Source organism: Vigna unguiculata, chromosome 5 (genome assembly GCF_004118075.2).
Source record: "Vigna unguiculata cultivar IT97K-499-35 chromosome 5, ASM411807v1, whole genome shotgun sequence".
In the NCBI taxonomy this organism is placed as follows: Eukaryota; Viridiplantae; Streptophyta; class Magnoliopsida; order Fabales; family Fabaceae; genus Vigna; species Vigna unguiculata.
The window spans coordinates 48,638,818-48,652,808 of NC_040283.1; the positions used below are offsets into that span (position 1 = coordinate 48,638,818).

The following is a 13,991-nucleotide window of genomic DNA, read 5'->3' on the forward strand; positions in this document are numbered from 1 at the left end:
GTATTTTATATTATATATCTAGATTGTGTTATTTTTGAAATATATTTTAGATTGTATAATCTAAAATATTTTTAAATTACTCAATTTGAACATACATTTCCTATTATTCAATTCAGAATACATTATAAATTATATAATTTGAAATACTGTTTTCAAAGTAATTTAAACTATATTTTTATATTTCAAAATACATTAGAAATTATGTAATAAAAAAATCAAATGAAACAATTTAAAATACATTTTAAAATTTTCAACTTGGAACACATTTTTAAATTTGACATTGTGTAATCTAAGATATTTTTTCACATTATGTAATCTAAGATATTTTAAATTTTTTGAATTTTTTGAAAGAATTTCTATCACTTTGAAAATAATTACAAGCGAGACCTACAAATCTGATGTACTAACCTCGATTTCTACAAGGGAAACCTAAAATTACAATACAACAATCGATATTTACAGGCTATCATTAGAAGACTCAGGATGAGAGACGGGCATCCTTCCAATACCCATAAACTCAGCGGCAAATTCTTCGTCATTTTTTCCCAGCATATCCTTTAAGCTACATTTAATATCCCTTCTTTTCAACACCCAATATCTTGGCTTTATCTTCTTCTCTAGTGAATAGCTAAAATACCGAGGGTAACTCACCACATCTCTAACTGGCCTCTCCATTGAGTTCACCAGGAATTCTATTTTTGGCTTAAGAACCCCCTCTATACTGTACCCAAGAAGAGGAGAAAATGTGCGTACCATAAATGCAATTTCTTCTTCTGAAAGACCTAACTTCATTAAGTACATTATCCTGCAAGCATCAACAACAGATAAAATTACTAGATAATAAACAAAATGACACCTCAATCATTCAATCACTAGTGAGAAGCAGGTTCATGTTTCACGTCTTTTGCTCATGAAATGTAACATTTATGGAGTGGTCAAAATACAGTTGAAGAAATTACGAAATCATTATTTGCTTTTATTTCTCATCAGAGAAAACTGAAACTTGCATCAGAACAATATCATGGTTATATCATTAAAAAATCTAACGCACGAAAGGTTATTTTAAAATAGAAGATACCTGCTGCTGGAAAATGACACAGGGTGCATAGTGAATGTATAAACATTAGTTGGGTAAGAGTAAACAAATATAATACTGAAACAGGTAAAAATAAAAAATAAAATAGATGAGTCAGAGCAATACCTTAGTAGTAAAGTTTTGTCAATGTCAGATACAAGTAATTCAGGATACTTTCTGATAACCCCAGGCCAGAAAGTCTTTCGAACGCCAACCCTATCAAGGAACTCAATCTTCCTTTGTAAAGTTTTATTAATGCTGGAAGCAAAAATTTCAGGGCAGCGGGCAAGTATTCTTCCAATAGTTTCTTTATCTAAATCCATATTTTCAAACAACAGAACAATCTGCAGGCAACAACGAGCAAGAGACTTGATAGGTTTGTAGTGACAAACAATTATCCTAATTTCTAATAATTACAATAATTATAAAGTAATTAGTGGGATTATTACAACACTTCCCTTTTGAAGCTACAGAATAGAAATTGGAAATCTATTATTTCGAACTTGCCAATAAGGTCATGGAAAATCTCCATAGGTAGTGCTTTCATGATTGACAAGCTATCTGATTCAGAAAATTACTCAAAGGAATGAGCAAAGGAACATTTAGTAGGTTTAGATGATTGTTCTTGTTGAGTCAGTTTCTGTTTTCCTTTCGTCTGATACACCAATGTAGGGTACCAACCTTGGTCTCAGCACGTTTAGTTTAGATGCCAACACAAAAAAGCTAATACATTTGTCAAATGACATTTCAAAGGACAACAAGGAAATACTATCTCAGAAAAGAAGACATAAGCTTTCAAAATAATGTTCTCTCTCTAAAGGTTCATTTTCCAGAAAGGTAACATCTACGGAGGGAAAGTAACAGCTATCTGAAAGATGATAACATTTGTGCTTTGTCTCTCAATCTGAACTGAAGATAAAACACACGCCAGAAGAAAAGAGGGATTGAGGCCTACGAATCAGCAACAAGTCATAGGTGCATGTTGAAAAACTGCCTAAATTGTGGTCATCCCAAGCTTCCCTTAGTGTGGACTCTGGAATTAATTGCAACCTCGAGTGTTGGTTTAATTCTACAAGCCTAAAAATAAGGTTTACAAAGAATTTGGAAATTTTGGACAATTCTCATTTTACAAACTAGTTTTCAGTGGACGAGTAGGCCTCTTAACCCAAATTTTGAGATAGTATGAAAATTTACCCAAGATCCATTGCTGAGTCACTTGCATTTACTCCAGGCCGATAGCCCTAGTTCTGAGAGGGATTGATCCCAAGCTTTAATTGCATTTATTGATACATGTTGAAAAACGGCCTTAATTGTGGCTTCCTCAGTTGTGGCCTCTCTGGAGTCTGCCTTAATTGCAACATAAGGGGTGTTGGTTTAGTCCCACATAGCCTAAAGATAATGTTTACATATAAAGTTTGTACAATCTCACTTTACTAGTTTTGGGGGGCTGAGTATATAGGGCTATTACTAGTCAGTTTCACTGGATATATTTAGGCCTTTTAAGCCCAAATTCTTGAGAGTAGAAGTGTCTTAGAGAAAAAAATGCTTGAGAGTGAGCTCTCAGCATATCTATTTCATACATGTTAAGTCTGAACAGAAATACAAAGAGACTGACAGAAAACCTGCACCTATGACCCTATATGATTGACAACCACAGCCGAAACAGCATTTACAAAATAATCTAGATGACAATAAAAAGGTTTCGGTAGCACTCCCCCCTTCAAGATGGAGGGTATAGGTTATATGCACCAAGCTTGGAACATGTGAACTGTGTAAAAGATATGATTTGATCTTAGTAATTAAGGAAATATGTACAACTGAACTGATAACCAGGGATATTCTCCATTATTAGCTATTATTAGGTTTCCCTATTCAATATTTTGAATGATTATAAATAAAGGATTTACATCTGTAATTAAACACAAGTCACAACAGAAAAACTTTTTATGGTATCATAGGGCTAGGCTTTCCTTTTTCATCTTCTCCTTTTTACCCCAGTGCATTGCTCACACAAACTGTTGCAATTCTTCATTCACCAACGAGTGCTCCTTTCTCCAACAAGCAGACATCACCGAAGTTGCCATCTACCGACAACCACCATCGTGCAAGAATCATTGCCTAAATTCCTTTCACTCAACCACAGCATATCAGCACGTGACAATACTTTCCAGTGACCCACCGTTCCATGATTTCCTATTGTTCTTCTCCTTCTTTGGGCAAACCACCTTTGGGCTTTGTTTGACTCCACGGTTTCTTTTTAATTTTGGCTTCCACTCAATCTCTCCTAACTTTCACCAACATACTACTAATCCCATGCAAAAGCTCATTTAACAACTACAACTTCCGCAATTCCCACCTCTTTTATGTAGCATCTTATTGTTCTCTCTTACCCCCAATCTTCAGGCACAGTACCAAGCCTTTACTGCCTGATGTGACGTATGGACAAAGGCAAAGAAAGTTTATTCAAACAATGTTTATCATTTCTACAATGTACTCACCAGCTTGATGAACATCAAGTTGGAGAGCATAGACATCCAGACGTATGTTCAAAAGCCTAATCACCTGATTGCAAAATATTCTACTTTTGTTTGAATAGTCTTAAATAGGAATTATTGTGTGTTTTGTGCTGGACCTAGTTCCTAGATGTATCTCTTCGAATTCTCTCCTCTTCCCTCTCGGACATTGTACCTAATGTATCCAAAATGATTACAAGTATAAAATAGTGAGAGAGGGAAACACGCACTCTCAAATTTATTCTAATTCCTTTGTATCTTTCTCGAATCTTTTGAAAGCACTTCAATGTCTCTCGGGGATTCCTTGCCCTAGTCTCTCACTCCTCTCATCGTGATTATCGAAGTAGAGGATGTGGTGGCGGTTGTGATCACGTTGAAGAAGAATGTCGCACCAAAGCTTGCTCTCGCAACCTCAACTAACTATTGTGGCCCAAGTCTCCACTCCTACTTTAGTTATTGAGCATCATGAACTTCACAAGTTCTGAGAAGCCAACCAACATGCATGACCTAAATATTTTAACTCTTTCATAACCTCTCTAATTTGCCCCCTCACACAGGACCCTATTGGTCTCAAATGAAAGATAGTGCACAGGCCCTACGTTGTGCTAAATTTCAACTTTATCTAATTCAAAAATGGGTGAAGCGAGGATTGAACTCTAGACCACTTGTTGGTGGAGGCTCTAATAACATGCCAAAAGCATGCAATCTCAAAAGCTTATGTTGTTGAGTGAACTCACATCAATGGATTTATACACTTATGTCATTTGTTACAAATTAAACACTTTATTGAAGCTAAAAATAAATACCTGTAGAAAGTCTTTGGGCTTCCGTAGTAGTAGTTGAGGACTTTTAGCAATAACCTGACTTAACTTTTTCTTCCGAACTCCAAGTTTAGCAAACTGATCTACCATCAACTCCAGCTTGCTAGTTGAACAGCTCAATAGATGAGGGTGGCTTTCAATTGCACGGTCTATCTGTGTCTTTGGAACCTATATTGAAGCCTTCTATTATTAATTCAGTCCTTCCATAAATCCCTCAACCAGGGTGGAACGAAAGGTTGTTCATTAGTTCCATTTCACTATCGAATATGTTTTCATGTAAATTATTGAAAAACAATAATTCAAATAAAATGTCCTTGGTTTCCTTTCAGTGATGATATATCCAGTTACATTGAATATGCATCCGAAATCAAATGGATACACGCAATCATGACAGAACAAAATTATACCTTGATAGAATACGAAAAAGCAAGGAGCTCTACATAATTTTCTTGTATACTTGTCGACAGAAGCCAAGGATATTTTAGCAGCAACTTGGCATAATCTTGATCAGCCACGTTAATCTAGAAAATAACATAATAGTATTTTATTAGTTGAAAAGGAAGAAATTGAGATCAAAATGATGCGTGGATTTAATTATAAGGCAAACAGGTAACGAAGAATAGATGGAAGGGACGGTAGGTTGGTACCTGCTTGACGGCGAGGAGTCTAGTTTGCAGGATTTGATGATTCCAGAAGAGAAGAGGAGGGAAAGCAAGTATTATGTGTGAGACGCGAGATGTGGGGATTCCAAAGTTGAGGAGAGAATCCAGTATGAGTGTTAAGTGGTTGTCTACGGATAAGTGAAGCATACGAGGGAAGGATTGGATTAAGGAAGAGAAAGCAGAATCTTGGGAAGCCAAGATGTTTAGGCCACCAGGCTTTGCTTGAAGCTTTTCGAAAAAGGAGAAAGTGCGTTGCAGGTCTTCGTCAATTGAAATGGACAAGTGGCGCATAGTGAGGCGAATGTTTCTCATGAGCAACGAGGGGTGGTTATTGTTATCGTTATCGGAAGGAGAAAAGAAGAGTTGCTTGATGCGCGTAACCTTGTGCATGAGAGAGGGGAGGGTGTGAGCGGAGAGATATCCGGCGACGTTGATAGACCAAGAGAGAGTGAGACCCAGAGTCTCTAAGTAGGCAATTTTCCCCTTGTCCCCTTTTTGAGCGGCAACATGAAGAATCTTGTCTTTGAAGCTCAATCCAGCAATTTCTTCATCTGCCTCCCACCCCCACTCATCCAAATCCCTCACACCTTCCACCAACATCTTCACATACCCCGGGCAATTCCACGCGATGGACAACGATTCCTCCTCTGACACTCCCAACTCTCCCAGATAACTTGAAATGGCCCTGCGAGCTTCCAGCACTTCCAATTCCCGTTTGGATTCAGATTCAGATTCAGAGAGATCCTGTCTCTGTGCATGTGCCTCCTCCGAACCACAACCACAACTCCAATTTGATCTTCTTCTTCTTCTTCTTCTTCTTCTCCTCGATTTATCATTATCGACTTCAAATGGTGTAGGAGGATGCGTGGATAACAGGCACTTACTCATCACATAACAACCCTCTACCTTGTGTGGGACTGGGAATGGGACTGCAACAGGGACAAACCAGTTTGTTTGAATTTTAACCAACATCTTCTCAGATAACCACTCTACTCATCCCCACTATATCCTAAAACCCCTACTATATACTCTAATTCTAAACCCTTTGACCATCCCAACTTCAAATATTCATATCTTTTTAATTTTAATTAATTTTATAAAGTTTATTTATCCATTTTAAAGATAAAAGTTCAAAATATCATTATAAAAAATATAAATATATGTAATGTGATTTTAAAACAAAGATTTATTTCATTAATTGAATATATATATATATATATATATATATTATTTATTCACATGTTTTATTTTATATATAATTTTTATAAAATAAATAATTTTAATTATATAATAAATGTTTATAAAAAGAATATTATATTTATGGATAAAATTGGATGTATATTATAATTATACATAGACTTAAAGTTCATAAAGAAACAAAAAGTAAAAATTTAAATTTAAATTACTGAAAAAAATATGTTAAATATAATAATTTTAGTTAAATATGAATATCTATAAATTAAATGATAATTTTACACATTATATAAATTGATTTTATATATTTTATTTTATTTAAAAGTAAAATAAAATAACTATAATTTTGAATAATTAAAAAGGAAGTAAAATAAAATAAAATTAGATGATATATATTAGAGATTACTAATATTTAGTACAAACTATTAAAATTCAAATATTAAATAAAAATAATTCAGGAAAATAAACCATATTAGAAGAAAAATAATAAAATTCAGGCCTCTAATAAATTAAATGATTAAAAAATAGACGACTTTATTTTAGATGATACAGATTTATCAATCAGAAAATAATTTGTTTTAACACTCATAAGAGTCAATAACTTTTAATCATTTAACAATAAATAATTTATTTAAGAACATACTTAGTTTAAATATGTACATTTCATATTGAATAATAGATACCATTATTTTTCAAAAACATGTTACAAAATGAAAGCATTCAATCACATTACATAGGGATAAGAGTTTAAGGATAAAAGAAAACACATTAATTTATAAATTTGATTGATCAACTCTATGTAGTCTTTGAAGAATAATATTTACATCCCTAAATCAACAAATACTTGATTATACAAAATATGCAATATCAAGGACAAATCTTCATTTTTTTAACATAAGATTTGTATAGATGACATGTTATTTGTTATTTATGCCATTAACACCAATTTGACATAAAAACTATATTGACTCATTCTTAAAAATAAAAGTGAGAACATTGAAAATAGAGATGAAATTGGAAAAATCATTATAGTATTAACTTGTTTATATTTATTTAAAAAAAATGAGGGAAAAGAGAAAACGACAGAATGATCTGATGTAATCTTCTAATTTATATGTTGGATTCATTTTGGTCTTCTAATTTGTTTGGGGTTCAATTTAGTCCTCTAGTTTGTGTAGGAGGTTAGATTTAGTCATCGACATTAACAACGTTAAAGAAGTTAACGGCAGAGTGATCTGATGTAATAATAATGTGACAATTAAAAATGACGTGACAAGGTAGGGACATCAGATTATGTGTACAGTAAACCAGAAATTGTAGTTGTAATTGGGTTTTGAAAGAAATTAGGGTTCGAGGAAGAAATTGGGGATAACGATTGAAGAAATTAGGGTTCGAGGAAGAAGCGAAAAACAATCAATAGATAAAGATTTGAAGAGGAAGGATTCGTGCTCTCCTTCGATGTGGCATAGGGTCGTCGCTTTGTTCGTAGTGGCACGAAATCGAAGGTAAGTTTTTTGGTTTTTTAATGGATTCAATGTTGCATACCCCACGAATTACAGGAGAAAGATAAAGAACAGTGGCTCCTAGACATCACTCAGAATTAATAAAGCTTGTCAAATGAAGATGAACTTCAACAGAACAAAGAAGAGCACTGAAATTAGGGCAAATGAACACTTTTATCTCCATAAATAACCTGCGTTGCCACCTCATTACACCACATTGATGACAAGGGATTCAAAACTTGTCACCTTCCTGTTTCAAACCGACACAGTGGTACTATTCTGACGCCGTTTAACCAAAACTAACGGGAGGAACCATTTTAATCTGTTTTAACAAAGTGGAGGACTAAATTGAACTCCGAAAAAATTAGGGGACCAAAATGAATCCAGCATATAAAGTAAGGGACCAAAAGTCTAATTAAGCCTAAAAAAAGAATGAGGGAAAAGAGAAAACATTTAAATGTTAAATATTTTCCTCTTCCTATTTCTACATAGGATCGTATGATGTAAGAAGAAAAACTTTTTTTTGTCTAGGCCTAAATGGATAATGTGATGACATATAGATACCCCTATATATTATAAATTCCATTAATCCATCTTATTTTTATTTATCTTCGCATCATATGATCTATAGTAACTCCTTTGCGATAGAAATTGATTTCCACCAAACTTTTTCCAAGCAACTAGAGTGAAAAAAAAAACTTATACCATTCTGTACTGTGAAAACGAACGAGTTGTATTATTTAAGAATAATGATATTTTGATTTAATTTTTTTGATTTACTACTCCAAATTTTTTTAATTATTTATTTTAATTTTTTTTGTGATGTAATAATTTAAAAGTGATAAATTAAAAATGAAAGTATATCAAAGTATCTTTATCCATTATTTAATTCCTTGAGTACTCTGTAACTTCAATTTGCATTGCAAACCATACCGGAGAATAGGTTTATATGTTCATAGCGATGAAAAGACATGTTGCTGCATTAAAAAAAAAAAGTGCGATAGGATTGTACTACCAAATTGTCGTACTTTTTTTGTCAGAGTATAGAAAATGTGGGATTTACATTCTAAGATATTTACATAATACAAAAATTAATGCTGGCTCTACCTTTGTTTGCACCCCACATATCCTAGAACATAATGAGTCCTTGTTACATGTGTACACTGTCAACCGAAAAAAACTTTTTACTTGTATTTTTCTCTGCTTGAGTTTAGGCGCTGCATGCATGTACATCCCAGATTTTGACATTCCTGCAGAATAAAGCAGTCTCGTCTATATTAATAAATATATGCATATATTTAATGTTTTTCTTCTGTGGGAGTCGATGGAGCTGATGAGCCTACGGAATGTACAAGGCGTTGGTCGCTCATCACATCCTGCAACATGACCTCAACAAGATCATTAAATTGGAAGGCTGCTATAGTATGTATGCATCCATATAAATGTCATCATATTATGATAAATAATTAATTTTTATGCATATTAGGTGATTTGGGAGCAATAAAGTAAAAACCTGTTGCACAGAAGTTTCACTGTGGCAGGGTGAGGGCGCAGTGCATTCTAAATTGATGGGAAACAATCGCACTGTCATGTTTTCTTCTGCAAAGTCTCTCAATTTATCGAGCTCTGGCAACACCACTTGGGCAAGGTCTGGCCTATCTTTTCGCCTGAGTTCCGCACACTTGACTGCTATCTTTGCAAGGCACAAGGCTTGTTGAAGAGGCCAATCGGTTACAGATGGGTCCAGCATTTCCTCAAAGGTGTCTTTCTCTATAGCCTGGGCGGCATGGTGAGCTAATCCCATTGGAGGTCTGCCAGTCAATAGTTGAAGAAAAATTATCCCTAGAGAATAAACATCCGACTTTACGCCAAGCATTCCTGTTTGCTGATACTCAGGATCAATATAACAAAATGTTCCAGCTGCTGATGTCATGCAGCATTGTGTTACGTCTTCAGCTACTGCTGGGACAAGCCTTGCTAATCCAACATCGCTTATCTTACTCACATAATTCTGGTCTAGCAAAATGTTGCCTGGTTTCAGATCACGGTGCACTAAAGGTTCAGGCTTGGTCTGATGCAGGAATAGAAGGCCCGTCGTTATCTCTGCAGCAATTCGCAACCTCAGCTGCCAAGACAGAACCTTGTTCTTCCTTTTTCGAAACAGACAATCTTCCAGGCTTCCATTAGCCATATATTCATATATCAATATGCCATACTGCGGACATGCTCCCAGAAGAAGCACCATGTTTGGGTGTCGCATGCAGCTCAGAATGTCAACCTGCATAAGCACATTTATATATTTAGGATTGATTACAAATATCACTCTCCCACAACAACTTTGGCTAGTATTTCTGATTGGTTCCTACAATTCTGTTCCAGGCATTGTGAATCAGAACTCAGAAGACTATAAAAATAGACACGAGGCTTTAAATTATGCATGGTTACCCTTGAGATCTAAAGTTCTCCTTCTCTCTCTCCACTCTTTGTGTGTGTATGTGTCTTTGGAATTGGCTAGATTTCATTGGGAAGTGATTGAGGAGTGTTCATCCCAATTTTGGGTTTTAAGAAATGGATTGAATAAAAAAGTGAAGAGAAATGGAAAGAAGAGAGAGATGTGACGAGAAGTTTATGATAGAAAAGAATGTTGTGGAAGAGAGGCTAGCTATCCAACTATATGGATATCCGTGTTGTGGTTTCATCAGATTTTACAGGTCTCATTCATCATAAAAGGCCAAACCTAACGTAGACTAGACGCGATGGAAACATGTTATGCAGTTAAATACCAAAAAACTGGTGTAGAATTACTCATGTCCACTGGTTGATCACCTCTTGCTGAAACTGTGCCTTCCCTTGAGCAGCATCTGGACGTAGAACCTTGACAGCAACCGAAGTGTGATCAAGGAAACATTTAAAAACAGGGCCATAACCTCCTTCTCCGATTTTCTGGGATTCAGAAAAGAAGTTCGTGGCTGCTTCAATCTCCTCTATACAGTATCTCCTATATCTTACATCAGTTTGGGCTAGATTGTCCAAAAGCTTCCTCATTTCCTCTGCTTCTTTAAGAGCTTTAACTTCAACAGTCGCTCTTCTGTGTGTTTCAACCTGAGCAATTTTCTTCGATGCTTCAGCAGTTTCCATGGCTGCTCTACATCTTGCTTTCTCTTTCTCTGCAATTGCCAGCGCAGCTTCCTCAGCCAATCGTGCCTCTTCTAATTTTCTTTCTTCCTCAATTCTCCAGTGTGTCAACTCTACTAACTGTAGCAACCAAAATAGTGGTACCAGTTGAAATCCCAATAACACATTTATAGAAAAAGAGACTGTATATTTTTCAGAATATACCTTATGCTGGGCTGTTAGTGCTTCTCTGCATGCTGTACTGTACATATCCATCGTTTGCTTTAACTCAAGCTTCAGCCTCTTCATATCAGCTTCTGCTGCTTCTTCATCCTAAATTATTTTAGCAAAGGGAAGTTGATACCTTCAATGGTCACGTATTGATGGGCTCAAACATGATTAAACTATTTTATCTTTTTATTTATGTCGGGATAATTCAAGTGTGAGTTAAAATCACACAATTGTTAAAAAAACAAAATTAAACATTATATAAATAGAAAGACTATATATTATGCGTATAAGACTAATGTCATTGATATATAAAATTATAATCTCTCAATGACCAACTCTATATAAGAAAAATAACTCATCAATGATATAAGAACGGATGGTTCGGTGTGTGACTTACACCGTAACCACAATATAGCCGACTTGAGTCTTTCAACGACAACCCTAAACCCTAAATCTTAAAAATATAAAACCTATCCATTTGAAATGTAATGATAAAGCTTGCTTTACTCGGATAATATCAATATATGATCAATCAATAGAAGTGGCGTGTAAAGAATAAAGGAAAAACACATGTCCTCACTCACTCACCATGCTCTGTGATGAATATGAGAATGATGTTCTACTGCTTTCGTGAGAAAATGACGTATCGGGTGAACCGAGGTCATTGAACTTGAGTCCCAATCGGGTTGATCCAAAGCTATGATCTGAACTGGTAGAAACCCGCGGAGTTCGGCTTGCATCAATATAGTCATAAACGGAGGACGAACGACAACTGCTAGGCCTATCGGAGCTTACAAATGATATTTCTGTATCTGAGTCTGGGAAGTCCACGCATGACAATCCAGTCGTGCCTCTTCCTCTTGAAAATGGAGACCTGCTTCAACCCAACCGAACCAAGGAAACCGTGTTATATTATTATGGGCTTGGACTTTGAATGGTTTGACTAAAGACTTACTGAATAGATTCTTCGTGCCAGCTCTGTGGTTTGAATGACGTCCTGTCTGCAGCATATATACACATGATTAAAACTAAGTGCAAGCAAGAATTGATCGATGCGGAATATACACACCCAAAAAACAGAAACAAACCTCTGGTATTCGTATTTCTGAAGGGTATTTCTTGATGATTTTCGTCCTTGTTCTTTAGATTCCGTATATGGATCAGAAGTGGGGATGTATGTGCGGCTGGTCGAGTAGCATTCCGAACTGACGAGATTTTTCCCTTTGAAATGATAAACACGGTACAAAAGTCCGGCGCCCCCTTTGATATGCTACTTGATGCACTTGACGATGACTTAAATCTGCACAGGGAAAGACTACATTAAGAAAGGTGCAACATGATGGATAATACTATATGACAATGACTCATCCTTTTGCGTGTCTCTGTCCACAAATTTCAAAATAATACTCCTTCTAAAAATAGTTACGAATTCAATCCTAATTTAAGATTAAATTGCAGACATGAAATCCTACCGAATAAACCCATGCCTGGATGTTGCACCAATCACCAAGTTTTCAATCGCAGCATAAGAGACGTATTCTGTTATTGCTTTCACAACATCATTGTCTTCAAGCAGGACATCAAGGCAGTGTACCTAACAAAATATTTTGTACAGAAGTGAATAATGTTGGGGGAAAATGTAATACCGTGTTATCATACTAATTTGAGTAAAACAAGAAAACAAAAGCGCGAAACCTACATCTTTGCGTGTACAATAGCAGTGGAAAGTGAGAAACAAATCCTTGGTAGTGGTATCAAGTTGGTATCTCTGTGGAGACGCAGATGAACTGGTGATGTTACATATAACGGCCTCGCTACCTCCTGTTGCGATGGAAAAAAAAAAAAAAGAAGAAGATTGAAATAACAAAAACCATTTTAGTTTGTTTGAGAATCTTATATGATGGAGGTTGAAATTGATTTTGTTAATGTTTGAGGAAAAGAAGAAATAGGACTAACCGGAAACATGTGAGGATGTCCCGTGCATAACGTGGAGGAGAATCAAAGTCTGACCTCTGCCAAGCAGACAGTCAACAGCCCATTTAAGAGCGTAATGGCTTCCTTTATCCTTATCTATAGCCACTGCCACTATTCCATTGCCTCCTCCTTCTCCCTTTCTAATCCCTGCTCCTCCTTTAGGATGTGGAAGCCACATTTCTCTTCTTCTCAGCCAACTCGTGCAGCTTTCATTTCATCCCCCAAATTAATTTTAAAATTACTCTTCATCTGCCTTCTCATCTTTTCTATAACCATCCTATTCTATTAGGTAACAAAACTAAAAACTATCCCTAATTTATGCTCATTCAATCAAATTTTTCTTTTCTTATCCTATCAGTTAGAGGTAAACACAAATGACAAAAACCTTAAATACGGGTTTTTTTTTCATAAAATTTAAATTGTTACTAATTTTTATTATACATTAATCAATATCATACATACCATCCTATTATAAACTTGGACTAATATGTAGTTTGAATCTTTCATATAGTTAGTCATCGATTCGGTACTAGTAGTGAATTGATCGATAGTTGACATTTAAACACTATTTATATGCCTAAAAATTTTATAAATACATACTAATATTAAAGGTACCACACCACTAATATTTGGTTATACATCATATTTTTTATTTAAAGTTTTTACTAACTTGTGTTGTCTGTAAGTAAATCTTTCTTTTGATCTTTAACAGCAAGTTAGAGCTCATCCACAATGAATTAAAAACTAAGAAAAGGAGAGTTCACCATTTCATGACTTAGAAAGACAATATGTTGCCTTCAGATAAGAACATTTGAAATCGACCGTGGGCTCAAGTAAAGTTTTTTCTCAAACCACTTATTTTATGAAATATTTTTTTAATAAATATTCTAGTGTTCAGTACAACT

The 13,991-nt window shown here is 35.1% G+C and overlaps 2 protein-coding genes across 2 annotated transcripts; both read right to left on the reverse strand.

Annotated features, from left to right (window-relative positions):
• Nucleotides 1–297: 297 nt before the first annotated feature.
• On the reverse strand, nucleotides 298–6,076 carry LOC114185990 (transcription termination factor MTERF2, chloroplastic). Its single transcript, XM_028073981.1, has 5 exons — nucleotides 5,057–6,076; nucleotides 4,817–4,930; nucleotides 4,395–4,577; nucleotides 1,202–1,419; nucleotides 298–805 (listed from the first exon to the last, which is right to left on the reverse strand). Exons 1-5 carry the CDS (start codon nucleotides 6,041–6,043, stop codon nucleotides 457–459), a joined length of 1,851 nt encoding a protein of 616 aa, XP_027929782.1. The 5' UTR covers nucleotides 6,044–6,076; the 3' UTR covers nucleotides 298–456.
• Nucleotides 6,077–8,776: 2,700 nt separating this feature from the next.
• LOC114184137 (U-box domain-containing protein 35-like) lies at nucleotides 8,777–13,334 on the reverse strand. The gene is made up of 10 exons (XM_028071394.1): nucleotides 13,069–13,334; nucleotides 12,812–12,933; nucleotides 12,585–12,706; nucleotides 12,201–12,412; nucleotides 12,068–12,113; nucleotides 11,701–11,986; nucleotides 11,107–11,214; nucleotides 10,594–11,022; nucleotides 9,281–10,045; nucleotides 8,777–9,143 (listed from the first exon to the last, which is right to left on the reverse strand). Exons 1-10 carry the CDS (start codon nucleotides 13,262–13,264, stop codon nucleotides 9,066–9,068), a joined length of 2,364 nt encoding a protein of 787 aa, XP_027927195.1. The 5' UTR covers nucleotides 13,265–13,334; the 3' UTR covers nucleotides 8,777–9,065.
• Nucleotides 13,335–13,991: the final 657 nt, after the last annotated feature.